A 15,341-nucleotide genomic window follows, 5' to 3' on the forward strand; every position below is an offset into this window, starting at 1 on the left:
TTGACCTGTATTATTAGGGGGTTGGAGTTTAAAAATAGGGAAGTCTTGTTACTACTGCACAGGGTGTTGGTGAGGCCGCACCTGGAGTACTGTGTACGGTTTTGCTCCTCGTATTTAAGAAAGAATATACTGGCAATGAAGGCAGTTCAAAAGAGATTCACTAGGCTGATTCCTGGGATGAAGGGGTTGACTTACCAAGAACGGCTAAACAGTTTAGGCCTTTATTCATTAGAGTTTTGAAGAATGAGGGGTGATCTTATTGAAACGTATGAGATTCTGAGGGGACTTGATAGGGTAGATGTTGAGGAGATGTTTCCACTAGTGGGGAAATCTTGAACTAGGGCAGTGACTGTCTGGAATTCTCTACCCCAGAAAGTTGTGGAGGCTTGATCACTGAAAGTATTTAAAGAGGAGGTAGATAGATTTTTGAAATATTGGGGAGTTGAGGCCTGGGGCAGATCACCATGATCTTATTGACGGGGCAGGCTTGAGGGGCTGAATGGCCTACTTCTCCTATTTCTTATGCTCTTACGTTATGTAAAACTGGTACTTCTGCCCATTCCTAGTTGCCCTTGAGTAGGTGGTAGTGGACCCCCTTCTTGAACTGCTGTAATCCACAATGCTGCTAGGTAGGGAGTTCCAGAACTTGGATACTTAACGGCTTGTAGCTAGCTTTGGGGAGTTGAGGTGAACCATTCATAGCAGAGTATACAGACTCTGGCCTAGTATGTGGCTGGTCTAGCTCAGTTTCTGTCTAATGGTGACCACCCCGCCCCGGGATGTTGATGAGGGATTTGATGAAGTTAATAGCATTGAATGTCAAAGGGAAGTGGTTAGGTTGCTGGCAACAGTCATTGCCTGACACTTGCAGTGCACATATGCTATTTGACACTTATCAAACCAAGCCTCAATGTTGTCCAGGTCATCCAGTTTCATTTTCTGAGGTTAATGGCAGTAGTAGCCTGGATGAGGAGTTCATAGAATGCTTTCGAGAGAGTTTCTTAGATGGTTCTGGAACCATCCAGAGAGTAGATTATATCAGATGTGGTATTGTATAACGTGACGGGAATAATTAATGACCTCAGGGTAAAGGCATCCGTAGGTACCAGCGACCACAATGTGATTGAATTTTACATCCAGTATGAAAGGGAGAAGAGTGCATCTAAGACTAGTATTTTAAACTTAAATAAGGGCAACTATGTGTGCATGAAAGCTGAGCTAGTTGAAGTTAACTGAGATACTATGCTAGGGGAGGTAGATTAATAAAGAAGCAGTGCCAACATTTAAGGGGATATTTCGGAATACTCAGAATAAGTATCTTCCTACTATAAAGAATAATTCTAAAGGGAGAACCCACCAAATGTCGTTAACTAAAGAAGTCAGGGAATACATCAAACTTAAGGAAAAAGCATATAATTGCGCAAAGATATATGGCAAGTCAGATGATTGGTCAGCATATACAGAACGGCAGACAATGATTAAAAAGTTATCAGGAGAAAGAAATTAGAGTATGAGAGGAAGCTAGCTAGAAATGTAAAAGCGGATAGTAAGAGTTTCTACAGCTATTTAAAAAGGAAAAGAGCAGGTAAAGTAAGTATTGGTCCTCTGGAGAGTGAGAATGGGGAACTAATAGTAGATAATAAGGAAATGGTGGATGAAGTGAACAGATATTTTGCTTCTGTCTTCACTAAGAAGACACAAAAAACGTTCCAGTAATAGCTATAAATCAGCAGGTGGAGTGGAGAGAGGAACTTGGTGAACTTACAATCACTAGGGAAGCCGTACTGAGCAAACTAATGCATCTGCGAGCTGACAAGTCTCTGGATCCAGATGGACTTCACCCTAGGGTCTTAAAAGAGGTGGCTAATGAGGCAGTAAATGTGTTGGTGTTAATTTTCCAAAATTCCCTAGATTCTGGAAAGATTCCATCAGACTGGAAAGTAGCAAATATAACCCCTCTATTTAAGAAGGGAGAAAGGCAGGCAGGAAACAGGAAACTGTAGGCCAGTTAGCTTGACGTCTGTCATTTTTTTTACGCTTCACGAATTTGCGTGTCATCCTTGCGCAGGGGCCATGCTAATCTTCTCTGTATCGTTCCAATTTTAGTATATGTGCTGCCGAAGCGAGCACTTGACGTCTGTCATGGGGAAGGTGTTAGAGTCGATCATTAACAAGGTTATAGTTGGGCACTTAGGTAAAAACAAGGTAATCAGGAAGAGTCAGCATGGTTTTCTGAAAGGGAAATCATGTTTAACCAATTTACTAGAGTTCTTTGAAGGATGTGCTATGCTGTGGATAAAGGGGAGCCTGTAGCTGGACTGTACTTGGATTTCTAGAAGGCATTTGATAGGGTGCCACATCAAAGGTTATTGCGGAAAATGAAAGCTCATGGTGTAGGGGATAATGTATTAGGCTGGATAGAAGATTGGCTGGCAGAAAACAGAGTATGCATGGAAGGGTCTTTTTCTGATTGGCAGGATGTGATGAGTGGAGTTCTGCAGTGGTCTGTGCTGGGGCCTCAACTTTTTACAATATACATCAATGACTTAGATGAGGGGAGCAAAGGCATGGTCGCTAAATTTGCAGATGGCACAAAGATAGGTAGGAAAGTATGTTGTGAAGAAGACGAGTTTGCAGATGAATATAGATAAGTGAGTGGGCAAAAATCTGGCAGATGGAGTATAATGTGGGAAAATGTGAAGTTGCCCACTTTGGTAAAAAGAATAAAAATGCAGAGTATTACTTAAACAGAATGATTGCAGAATTCAGAGGTGCTGAGGGATCTAGGTGTTCTTGTGCATGAGTCACAAAGTTAGTATGCAGGCACAGCATGTAATCAAGAAGACTAATGGAATGCTATCCTTTATCATGAGAGGAATTGAACATAAAAGTAAGGATGTTATGCGTCAGTTATACAGGACATTGGTAAGACTGCATCTCGAATACTGTGTGCAGTTTTGGACTCCTTATTTAAGGAAGGATGTAAATGCATTGAAGGTGGTTCAAAGGAAGTTTACTGGATTGATACCTGGAATGAGCAGGTGGTCGTATGAGGATAGGTTGGATAGACTGGGCTTGTATCCATGAGTTTGAAAGAGTGAGGGGTGACTTGATTGAAGTATATAAGATCCTGAATGGTATTGACAAGGTGGACGTCGAAAGGATTCTTCCTCTTGTGGGTGAGTCCAGAACTAGGGGGCACTGTTTTAAAATTAGGGGTCGCCCTTATAGGACAGAGATGAGAAATTTTTTCACTCGCAGTGTTTTGTGACTTTGGAACTCTCTGCCTCCGAAAGCAGTGGAGGCGGGGTCACTGAATATCTTTAAGGCAGAGGTAGATGGATTCTTGTTGGGCACGGGAATCGAAGGTCATTAGGGGTAGATGGGAATGTGGAACTTGAAACAGACAGATCAGCCACATTCTTATTGAATGGCAGAGCAGGCTGAAGGAGCCAAATGGCCTACTTCTCCTATTTCGTATGTTCGTGTTTCATTTCTATTGGAGCTGAATACTGTGATCATCAGCCACAGCCCCACTTTTGACCATATGTATAGTGGAAAGATCATTGACCTAGCAGCTGACGGTAAGATTCTGCCCTGTAAATCTTTTACTGTGATGTCCAGGGCTGATTTTATTATCCTTCAGGAACAATTGTAGTCACTTAAGAGATGATCTGATCCATATTGATTAATGTTATTATTATTCCTTGGTGCCACATTCAGTTAAATATGCCATGATGTGAAAAACAGTCACTGTTATCCATCTCTGAAATTCGGTTCTTCTGTCTATGTTTGGAATGAAGTCTAGAAAAGAGTGGTCTTGGTGGAATCTCTGCAGCCAATTCAGTGATGTTTAGAGGGACTGATGGCGGATGGATAAGATTTTTTTTCACCTTAATGTGGCAGCAGGAGAATCAGGAGTTAAGCTTCTGTATCAAGCACTACTACTTTGACAACTCTTGTTTGTCTCCCATAGACCCTAGGACCTTTTTGAGTGCTGCTGCACTTGACCCGCATTGGCCCAGAGGGCCCCAAGGTGGTCCAATAGCTTTCATCAATGGCCGGTGCAGGCACTTCATTGCACTTCTTCATGCACAGAAGAAACACTCAATCCAACAAACGTTGTTAAATGTTTTGATAAATTTTGGTCAAGAATTGAAACTATTAAATTTAACATTAAGCATTTAAAAAGCAGAGATTTACTTTAATCAATTAGTTGACTCTTGAATTTTCTGCCTAAATGGTTGCAGTAAAGAAACTGGTGCAAATATTAGTAATTTTCAATTGCTGTTAGTTTGACTGGGTGGGGGAGAGTTGGAGCTCTGATCAATTTTGCACTGTTTTGATAAGGGTACTTGTGGTGTTGTGCACATTCTAGGAAATTAATGCACAATATGAATGCCTTAACTCACTCACGTCATCGCTTTGTGAACTTCTACAGTGTAAAATGGCCCAGTGGCTTTGTGCCATTCCAATTGCACATATTTCTAGCAAATTTTGGGCTACAGAAATGAGGAATCTTGTCAATTCCACACTCGTATTAAACTTTTTTTGAATATATGTAATACAGAATATGATCAAAGCCAAAGTTTTTCTTCTTTGGTACCAGAAATTTATAGCAATAATAGGAAAATAAATTGATTAAAATAGCTATTTAAGTGATATTGCTTCAAATCAAAACTGCTTTTCTGAAGTAGTGAGGACTGGAGACAATGGTGAAACATATATAATGAGACAAAATTTCCGCCTTGGGCGCAATTGTCAAATAGCGCCCAATATCGAGCCTGTTTTGAAAAGTGATTTTTTTTTTTCCCACCTCCCCCAGTCTCTGCTGCACATAAGTAGGCAATTCAGCCCCTCGAGCCTGCCCCGCCATTCATTACGATCATGGCTGATCTCATTTTGGCCTCAACTCCAGTTTCCCGCCCTCTCCCCATAACCTTTCAACTCATTACTAATTAAAAATCTGTCTATCTCCTCCTTAAATTTATTCAGCGTCTCAGCATCCACTGCACTCTGAAGTAGTGAATTCCACAGATTCACGACCCTTTGAGAAAAGTAATTCCTCCTCATCTCTGATTTAAAACTACCACCCCTTAGCATAAAACTATGACCTCTCGTTCTAGAATGCCCCACAAGGGGAAACATCTGCTCCACGTCTACTTTGTCTATCCCCTTTAGCATCTTATATACCTCAATTAGATCTCCTCTTATCCTGCTAAACTCTAGCGAGTATAGGCCTAAACTGCTCAATCTCTCCTCATAAGACAAGCCCCGCATCTCTGGAATCAATCTAGTGAACCTCCTCTGAACTGCCTCCAGTGCAACTACAACCTTCCTCAAGTAAGGGGACCAAAACTGTGCACAGTACTCCAGGTGCGGCCTCACCAATGCCTTGTACAGTTGCAACAACACTTCCCTATTTTTATACTCTCTTCCTTTAGCAATAAATGCCAAAATTCCATTTGCCTTCCTTATTACCTGCTGTACCTGCATACTAGCTTTCAGCGATTCATACATGAGGACAGTCAGATCCCTCTGCACTGAAGCATTCTGAAGTTTCTCTCCATTTAAATAATAAATTGCCTTTTTATTCTTCTGACCAAAATGGATAACCTCACACTTATCCACGTTAAACTCCATTTGCCAAATTTTGGCCCATTCACCTAACCTGTCCATATCCATTTGTAAATTTCTTAGTTCTTCATTGCAACTTTCTTTCCCACCTATTTTAGCTATAGTACTTTCTATCCCTGAATCCAAGTCACTGATATAGATTGTAAATAGTTGGGGCCCAAGGACCAAACCCTGTGGCACCCCGCTAGTAACAGCTTGCCATCCAGAAAAAGACCCATTTATCTTGACTCTCTGCTTTCTGTTGGTTAGCCAATCCTCTATCCAAGCTAATATATTACTCCTAACTCCATGTGATCTTATCTTGTGTATTAATCTTTTGTGCTGCACCATATCAAAGGCCTCCTGGAAGTCCAGATATACTACATCTACAGGATCCCCATTATCCACTTTGCTTGTCACATCTTCAAAGAACTCTAGCAAATTAGTCAAACAGGATTTACTCTTCATATGCTGACTCTGATGGATTGCATTTTGACTTTCCAAATGCCCCATTGCTACTTCCTTAATAATGGATTCCAACAATTTCCCAATGACAGACTTTAAACTAACTGGTCAATAGTTTCCTATATCAGCAAATGCAAAATCTAGCATGAACCAGCCAAGCTGGTTAAAAATCATATTTAAAAATTTTTAAAATGCACCTTTTAGTATCCTTGCACTGCAGAAGAACCAGCTTAATTTTTAAACCCTGTACACAAGCACAGTACAGTAAACAGAAGCTCCCAATGGTAATTAATTCCCCCTGAAGTTGTGGCCAATTTAGTGGTAGGGGTCTCCTTCTATTGCAACACAAATTGCGCTTGAGATTCTGCGATCTTTTACACTGATCTTGGCCAAATTATAGCTAAAAGAATCAGCAGAATTGGGTGGAAACTCTAGGTCATTGGGAGTTTTTTTTCCTAAACCAAAGGCTTGGTGTAAGCTGCGGTGTAAAATTACAGAAAAGATTGGGTGCTATGATTTACCTTTTAAGCTGTTCTAGCTGAGTGTTAGAGTTTTCTCCTCCAGTAGTTTCATTCAGCCAGAATTGTTTGAAATGAGAAACCCAATTCCTGAACAGCCATGGAAGTTCTACTTTAACACCATATCTCTTGGCAAACTTCCACCCTGATAAAGTAAGTTGATGGAATAAATAGATATAGACTCATAAAGTTCATATTATGTCAAATAAGCAAAAATTACACTGGCATTCCCTTTTTAAATAGCCATCAGGCGAAGCCTTCCTCCTGCCTCGTTAGTTTGTTTCTGATTAAACCTCTGCACTAACATTATACCTTACCTTATCCATGCAGTAGAGGCAGATGACAGTTGTCATTTTTATGCATTTATTGACTGTTAATTATGAAGTAGAATGTAATGAGCTTATTTATATTGTATTTGTTTAGGGCTTTTTAGTATGTGGGGAATTGGCAGGCTGAACAAGCAGCAAAACCAAATGGCAAAACGCAAGTTGGAATGTCCTGTGTTAAAGACTCTGGAGTTAACTGGTGATTTGATTGGCCATTCGGGTGCAGTCCGGGTAAGTAATCATGCAGCACGAGCAGTTTTTCTTCAGTATAGATTATTGCCTGTAATACCTTGCAAGGGAATTTTTCAGTGTGTGTTGTTGCTTGTTTCCTATTGGGATAGGTGGAGAAGGGTGACTATTGTAGTGATTAAAGCTATCTTAGAGTGTTGGTTTCATTTTTTTATTCCAGGAATGAAACATAAAGGCTGATTCTCTGATTTTGAGTTTGGGGAGTGGCCTTGCAGGGAGTATGTACAAAGCATGAAATTGGGCAAGTAGACTTAAGCTCCAGTGATGCTGTAATCGCAGTTCAATATATAGGAAAGTTCTAAAGGATTTTTGAGATGACAATATACTGAAGTTTGCAGGGCAGATTGTGGGGCAAAATAAGCTGGCCTTTGGTTGAGGGCACATCTGTGTTGGCACCCACCTCAGCAAGCTGGTAATGCTGACTAAAGTTTGTTGGACCTAGGAGAAGTGATTTGCCAATGTGTGGCTTCACCCACCTAAAAGACAAAGTGGCTTCCAGCAGCAAAGGAGCGATATGATTTTAAACCAAGATAATTTTACTCTCCTGATCATCAAAGGTCCAGGCCCCAGTACTGGACAGATGACCCCTACTTTTGGATGTTAAATATATTCCAACGAAGACCATGGCCCAGATTTTGTGGTCAGCGGTAAAGTAACAGCACTCTAACAAGTTCTGGGGTGGAGACTTCCCTTTCCCAGATGGCAGTTTTAACCCATAGCTGGGTCAAGGGCATAGAGCAGCAGTGATGTCAGCAATCAGCGTAAGCAATTGAAGTCTCCTCAAAACAGCAAACTAGTTAAAAGGACCTTCTTTATTTATTTTTAATTCATTCACGGGATGTGGGCTTTGCTGGCTGGGCCAGCATTTATTGTCCATCCCTAGTTGCTCTTGAGAATGTGGTGGTGAGCTGCCCTCTGTAGGAGTTGGTTAGAAGAGGACCTTAGTTTTCTGGGTGTTTAGTGAAAGGCCAATTTTCTCATATGCTTCAAAGCAGGAGTCTACAATGACCTGGAGGTCAGTTTGAATGAGCACACATAAGAAGCAACATCTGCATGCTGAAGCTCAATGACTGAGTTAGAGTGGTTTTGTATTGAAGGCAGGGTAGGTTGAATAGTTTCCCGTCTGTTCTGTAGATGATCTGCATGCCTGTGGGTAATTTGCTGGAGGTGAGGTGCAGTATTGCAGTGAGGAATGGGCATACACCTTAAATTGTAAGACAATGCTGAATTTGCACTTCCTGCTTCGCACCTGCTTTTTTTTACCATTTATCTAGCCAACTTCCCCTCTGAACAATGTTGGCACCTAGAAAACTAACTGCTGCCTTGCTTGGTGTGATGGCCACAAAATAAACTGTTTTTAAAATTATCTCCACTGAATCTCCAAACACTTTTTTCTTTTCTCTCCCATTTTACCCTCGCTCCACAATGCTGCTCAGATTACTCCTTTTCTCTTCCTACACATATCCCCCATTGTTAGCCAGATCTGGAAGTCCATTGCATTATTTCCTGTGAAGCCTTTCTGCTCTTCTCCCTAACTTTAATGTCTCTGAACTGATCCTCATGTTTCTCTTGCTATGCCTAAAACCTGTTCACTGTTGTCTTATGAACTTAACATTTGAACCTGTAACCTCACCAATCCGTATCCATAAACAGTCAGTCCTTATCACAGGTTCTGCAATTGTTTCCTTCATCTCCATGAGTAGTAAGCATTCAGAGCAAAAGTCTTGTCTGTTGCGACGACTGTATGTATTCCCGTACAACTAGTTAATTGCATTCATCCCATCTTTTCTACCATTTACCTAGACCTGCAGTATTTTCTACTACACTTGCAGTAATTCTGCAAGTGTATTCCAGTAAAATGTGAAATGTTTGTTTTAAAGTGAAAGTAAATACCCAACAGTTTTGTGACACTTGTTTTCTGTCCTACAAAGTATCTTTAAAATTAATTCTAATGCTTTGACCGATTTCCCTTTAACCATCTATAAGTAAGTTGATCTATTGCTTCCTAAATTGTTTTGTTTGTCCATTCTCAGATGTTCCTATATTTTAAAGGCCATGGAATGGTAACTTGTTCTACAGATCACCTCATCATTTTATGGAAAGATGGAGAAATGGAGTCACAGTTGCGGAGCAAGAAATTATTCCAAAAATTAGAACAGGAAGAACAGTATGCTGCTTAATGTTGGGAGAATTGTGAAACATATAATATAAATGTTACATGACTGCACTAAATGTCTCGAAATGACCTGCAACAAGTGTATTTGTATATCTTCTTGATATTAAAGTTTCAAAGAGTTGCTGAGATGTTAACACGGCACTTGTGGAGTGATTATGTAGATCTAAAATTGTAAGTAGATTTTCTGCTAAGCACTGACTATTGCCTCTGTTACCAGTTCTGGGCTTACGTAATCTTAACGTTGCAAATAGTCTACTGAGCAAATAATTTTTCTTATCTATGATTTCTGAAGATTTCTAAATCTACTAAATGTACATAGTACAAAGTTTTTATTATGTGGCAATAATTTTTTGCCGAAAAAATGTTTGGTATATTTTAAAGCATTTGGCTAAATATTTTACTGTGACCACCTGTATCAGCATTGAAATTGTTAAATGTAACAATATGAATGTTAAACAAGATTTTGCATGTTTTGAAAAATTTCGCGTTACTAAAGTCAGGGGCCTGATAAAATATTTACATCCATGGTAAATTTTTCGAGGCTTTGCCTGCTGCTAGTGTGTATCTGTAAATTGTGAGTGCATTGCCTTTGGTGGCAGAAGACTTGGAAGATCTGCTGCATAATGTTGCCTCTACCTGGAATTAAAATGACTAATGTTCATCTGGATCATTGTGGCTCTTTAGCACCATTGTCTACCTTCTGCGTTGACCTATCAGTCATTCCTACAATAAATAAGTACAGAAGAAAAGTTTTGTATCAAATGGGTTAGGATGAAGAAGGACTTGCAACCTATTTGTTTCCACACTTCTAGAAGATCAAGCTTACCATTTTCCATTTTTAATATTTTAATGTTGTACCTGAGTGCTAAAGTGTACATCAGTTCCAGCTTAATTTGTGCTAAAGTTCAAGGATAGCTTGAACACAACCTTCTCACCAAAAGACAAGAGTGCTATCATCTGAATGAAGCTGATGCTAAAGCTGCTGTGTAAGGTGTTGGACAAAAGCTGATATAATTTATTTTAAGTTGTCTTAACTAATGGAAATCTTACAATTATGTAGTCAATATCCAGTCGGTCAGCCAGCGGCCTGCATGGAAAATCTGAAATCAATGTACAAATTTCTTGTGCGTTCTGACCATTTTTGGTGGGGTTTAAATTTGAGCAACAGCTTTATGGTACAAAAATGGTCAAAACAAAGGCAAGACTAACAGCTGTCTGACTACCCATTCAAATGCCTGTACTCGGACTGTAGATATAAAGTAAAGCCATAACAGCTAGTTAAGTCGTCCTTTCAAGCCTAAGTGCCCCTTTTAAGTGTTAATTACTGAGAGTTAACCTCATGCACTGAAAATTAACTTCCTTTTATTCATCCACAGGATGCAGGCTTCGCTGGCTGGGCCAGCATTTATTGCCCATCCCTGGTTGCCCTTGAGAAGGTGGTGGTGAGCTGCCTTCTTGAACCACTGCAGCCCATGTGGCGCATGTACACCCACAATGCTGTTAGGAAGGGAGTTCCAGGATTTTGACCCAGCGACAGTGAAGGAATGGCGATATATTTCCAAGTCAGGATGGTGAGTGACTTGGAGTGGAACTTCCAGGTGGCGGTGTTCCCATCTATCTGCTGCCCTTGTCCTTCTAGATTGTAGTGGTCGTGGGTTTGGAAGGTGCTGCCTAAGGGGCATTGGTGAATTTTTGCAGTGCATCTTGTAGATGGTATACACTGCTGCTACTGTATGTCGGTGGTGGAAGAAGTGAATGTTTGTGGATGTGGTGCCAATCAAGTGGGCTATTTTGTCCTAGATAGTGTTGAGCTTCTTGGGTGTTGTTGGAGCTGCACTCATCCAGGCAAGCGGGGGGTATTCCATCACACTCCTGACTTGTGCCTTGTAGATGGTGTTTCAATGGATCACAATGTTTAGAACATTTTTGACTGTACTGCTTTGGTTATTTATTTCATAAAGTTTTCAACCAGGTGTGGTGTCCCCATGTTCTCTGAACCACTCAAACATGGGTCACAATTCCTATGACTGAAGTCCGGCTGCTTGGGCTGATAGTGGGAGGCAAATCTGTATCAGCTGGTGGTGGGACTCTGGGAGGCATATTTCTAATAATTGGCTGCTTCCAAGTCAGCTATCCCAATTAAAGACATTGGTGGCTATTTCTGAAGCTTCAGCTTCATAAAGAGAGTGCTTCAATGGTTGAAGTGCCCTTGAAGTGGAGTAAGTGGGGTTGGGGCTAGCCATAACCTGGCAGGTAAGCCCTGGTAAATGAGGGTGGGGGTGGCGTTTGCGGTAGCTGAGAGTAGGCAGAGCCCTTGACACGGGGGTGGCCTTTGCTCCTGGAGGCCCTCTCCATGGGCCGTGAAATGTCCCTAAAGAAGGGCCACCCTGGAGTCCACCAGGTTTTGTTGGGCAGTGGGTGTGTGGTTGATTGGCCATCTTTCCTGCTGCTGACAAAACAGCATGGCAGCAGGAGGAGGTCAGGCACCTCCAACCCCCTCCCATGCCATTTTGCCAGCCTTCCCACCTCCCAGACCGTTGCCAAGGGCTTGATAAAATTCCAGCAACTAAACCAATTTTATTGTAATATGTTGTATTCCACAATAAAGTTCAGTACAAATAACAGCTGGTGATACATACTCCATGAAAGGTGCTTGATTCTTGTATACAAACTTCATTTTTAGCGTTTCACTTTTTTTTCCCAGAAAACATGTTTCTAGAAACTAGGTAACAACCAATTAGAATGATGTCCTTTGACCACCAGCAGTTGGTTCAACTCCAGTCCAGACAGGTGTGATAAAAGTTTCCCCGCTTCTGGCTAAAAGTTATGGATGGAATACGTGTGGGCAGTCTATCCAAATGTTTTTGATTTTGTCACTTGGGTGATGAGGATGGTTAATGTGGGAAACATAAACATTGGTAAAGCTCTTGAGATTGGATTTGAGGCACATTGGCTGAGCAGAGTATAAAGGGCTTCATCTATATAGTTGAATATGAGTTACTCAATGGTAATCATTTGAGGATGTAAGTGGAAACTATTCCTTGTTGACCATATTTGTATGTGGTGGATGTTAACTTAAGCTGGAGTTATGACAGAAGGGCCTGATAGTCTGTATATTCAATACATTTTACATTTATTTTGAAATGCTACAGAATTCAAAACCTTCTGTGCAGACTTTAGAAATGCATGATAATGTGGTGTTCCCGTGAGTTTAAAAGGCTTACTTTCTGATGTAGATGCATGTACAATATATGTGTAAGTCTGCAAGTATCACGAAGTTGATATCAAAATGTTATTACTGTAACAAAAAAGTACAAGCCCTACGGGCCTTGACATGCTTTTCAAATAAAAGATACAAAAAAATACAGTTAAGATGTCTTCTGTGAAGATGGAGTGTATAAATAACAAACTAATTTACTTTCACTAGAGAACAAAATTGATTTTTGCAGTGGTATCTTGCACATAGGGAAACATAGATGCACAAAAAACATCTATATCAGTTTTTTTGAGGGAAAAATAAAAACATTGTTTAATTTGCAGTAGCTTGCAGTCAATGCAATTTATTGTGCAAATTCTAAACATTTTATGCATTACAAACAAAATGCATAGCAAAATATCAATCAAAAGACACTGCAATATTTGATGTAAATGTAAGATAGAATTATATATATGTCTGTGCGTGGAAACTTTGATTTACTTTCTTTTATTTACTTCTCAGTGCAAAAACTACAAAACTTGGCAATAATTCCAATCCTTTCTATCCACACTTCGATCTATTTATGTTTTCCTCTGCCAACCGTATTTTGCACTGCCGAGCAAATTAAACATCCTGCTATGTCCTTCTGACCACTTGTGTCGAACAATGAGTGGTTTGTGTATTATTTAGACATATCAATCAAATATTAACTTTCATTATCACAAATTACCAGACCTTGTTGAGTATACACAAATTATAGGCTTTTTCATTTCCATAACATGTCAATGACTTCACACAATCTTGTGTCAATAAAGGATTTCAGTAAAACTAAAATATAACAACTTCATAGGGAATGTTACAATGCATTCTTATAAAATATCACAGGTCTTCAGTTCCTGTGAAAGTGATTTATAAAAATATTTTTGTTCAAGAATAATTTCAAAATTATTTCACTAACAAGCTTAAAAGATATTTTAGAAACTTGCCCCGTTTTGGTTTGATTCCATGTACAAGCAATTCATGATTATGGATTTTAATCAGTCATTAGTTTCAGGTACAGCAAGAACACCATAAGTGCTCTAGAGCAGTTCTTCCACAGCAATGATTTATAAAGCCATGTTATAGATATTTACAGATATTTATAGATATTTCAATGTGTTTCACCAAAGATAAACCTATAGCACATTTATTTCATAGGTGATATTTTATTCTGTATGCTATGAACTGTCTGACATAGACATAGTTCAAAGCATTGAAAATAACATTCCTGGAACATAATCTAGATGGTGATGAAGATTGGCTCTGAATATCATTGCTAACCTTTGGTGGAATATAGGTGGAAATCCCGTTTACAAGGTTTATTTGGGCTGTTTGCTGAACTGTTGCCAAATAAGGTGGTCATTTGGGAGAACCTTTAAGGAAATTCCCAACAATTTCACTAAATTTAATTTTCTTTGACCTGTCTAAAAATTGTAAAATCCAGAATCAATAGCAGGAAACAAATCATAAATATAAAAAATTCCATTTATGTTTTAATGACAATAGTGAAGAAAATAACATGCATTTATTTACTTCTGCATGCATTTAGTTTCACCTAATACAATAGTGTATGAAACTTACAGAAGGTGTAGACATTTAAAGCAAAGGAAGGTATAGGTATAGGGGAGACTGCGAGGCAGTAGAATCAGTTTTGGATTGCTCTACTGAAGAGCAGCACAGACATGATGGAACATGACACCCAGCTATGCTTTAATTCTTTATGGTTTTAAACCAGATGCATTGTGTTGCTAATAAATAAGTAGTAAATTATGAAGTACTTCTGTATATTTAAAATCACCATTTAATTTTTTGCGGAGTTGAATAAATATATGTTTAAGAAGAAGGTGTTGCCTTTAGAAAATTAGACTGCCTCCGATTTTAAAATGATCTGAAGTGAGGGTGTGCTCTTTTGTGAAGTTGGCATTGCTTCATACACCCACAGTCTGACATGGATTGTGAACTGAAACAGGATACATCTGAACCAATGATATAGGAACATATGTTATTTTCAGTGGGTAACTTATGAGTTCAGTTTTGGTAAAACTAAAACTGGAATCAAATATACATTTCAGGTAATCCTGCTCTCCTACTTAACACTTTAATGGCTTTAGCTATACAAACTTGCAAACTGTAATAAGTTCCTCAAAAGCTGAAGATGGCATTGGAAAGTAAGTTTTCAGGTTGTCAACTGGAAAACAATTACCTATCACCCAATATAAAGACCTTCATATAACAAAATGCAATTTTGCAGATAATAATACATAGCTGTGTCAGCTTTTAATTTCAATGTAGTCTGTCAGTAGCAGTTTAAAGTGCATGGAAGTTGCTTCATGTATGGATGCCTCTGGTAGACTTGAAACTGATGATAATCAGAAATATTCTGCCTGTTGATATTTTTGAAAGATATATGTATATGATTTATATTTTTCATAAACATGCTTTTTAAAACTACCAAAACAATACTACTTTTAGTAGTTGCATTGCAGTTTCACATTTCTCAATCTAACATACACCGATTATTTGGATCCTTGCTTACTAATACTTTTAGCTTGCTGCAAGAAGGCACACTAACTCATTTAAAGCATTAGTTACAAGACTTTGGAACAGGAATTGACTAAGATTAGTGTCCAAAGGCGCTGTGTGAAATTAATTACATCACAAATGCTAAATTTACAACAATACTCCACTTCATAGCAACTCCCATTTATGTTGGTTATTAATGATAGGAAATTAGTTCAAATACAAAAATCTAAAAC

The 15,341-nt window shown here is 39.2% G+C and overlaps 1 protein-coding gene and 1 non-coding gene across 3 annotated transcripts in view; one reads left to right on the forward strand and one right to left on the reverse strand.

Moving 5' to 3' along the window:
* Positions 1-10,009, forward strand: part of wdr41 (WD repeat domain 41) — a 63,121-nt gene extending 53,112 nt beyond the window's left edge. For both annotated transcript variants that reach the window (XM_078563405.1, XM_078563399.1), the window contains exons 13-14: positions 7,023-7,156; positions 9,208-10,009. In XM_078563405.1, coding sequence (XP_078419531.1) covers positions 7,023-7,156; positions 9,208-9,354 — 281 coding nt within the window. In that variant the 3' untranslated portion in view covers positions 9,355-10,009. The remainder of the gene's footprint in view (positions 1-7,022; positions 7,157-9,207) is intronic.
* Positions 2,024-2,130, reverse strand: LOC144671976 (U6 spliceosomal RNA). Its single transcript, XR_013574048.1, has one exon. It is a non-coding gene; the product is annotated as a U6 spliceosomal RNA (small nuclear RNA).
* Positions 10,010-15,341: the final 5,332 nt, after the last annotated feature.

This window comes from Cetorhinus maximus, chromosome 2 (assembly GCF_964194155.1).
Source record: "Cetorhinus maximus chromosome 2, sCetMax3.hap1.1, whole genome shotgun sequence".
NCBI classification, from domain to species: Eukaryota; Metazoa; Chordata; class Chondrichthyes; order Lamniformes; family Cetorhinidae; genus Cetorhinus; species Cetorhinus maximus.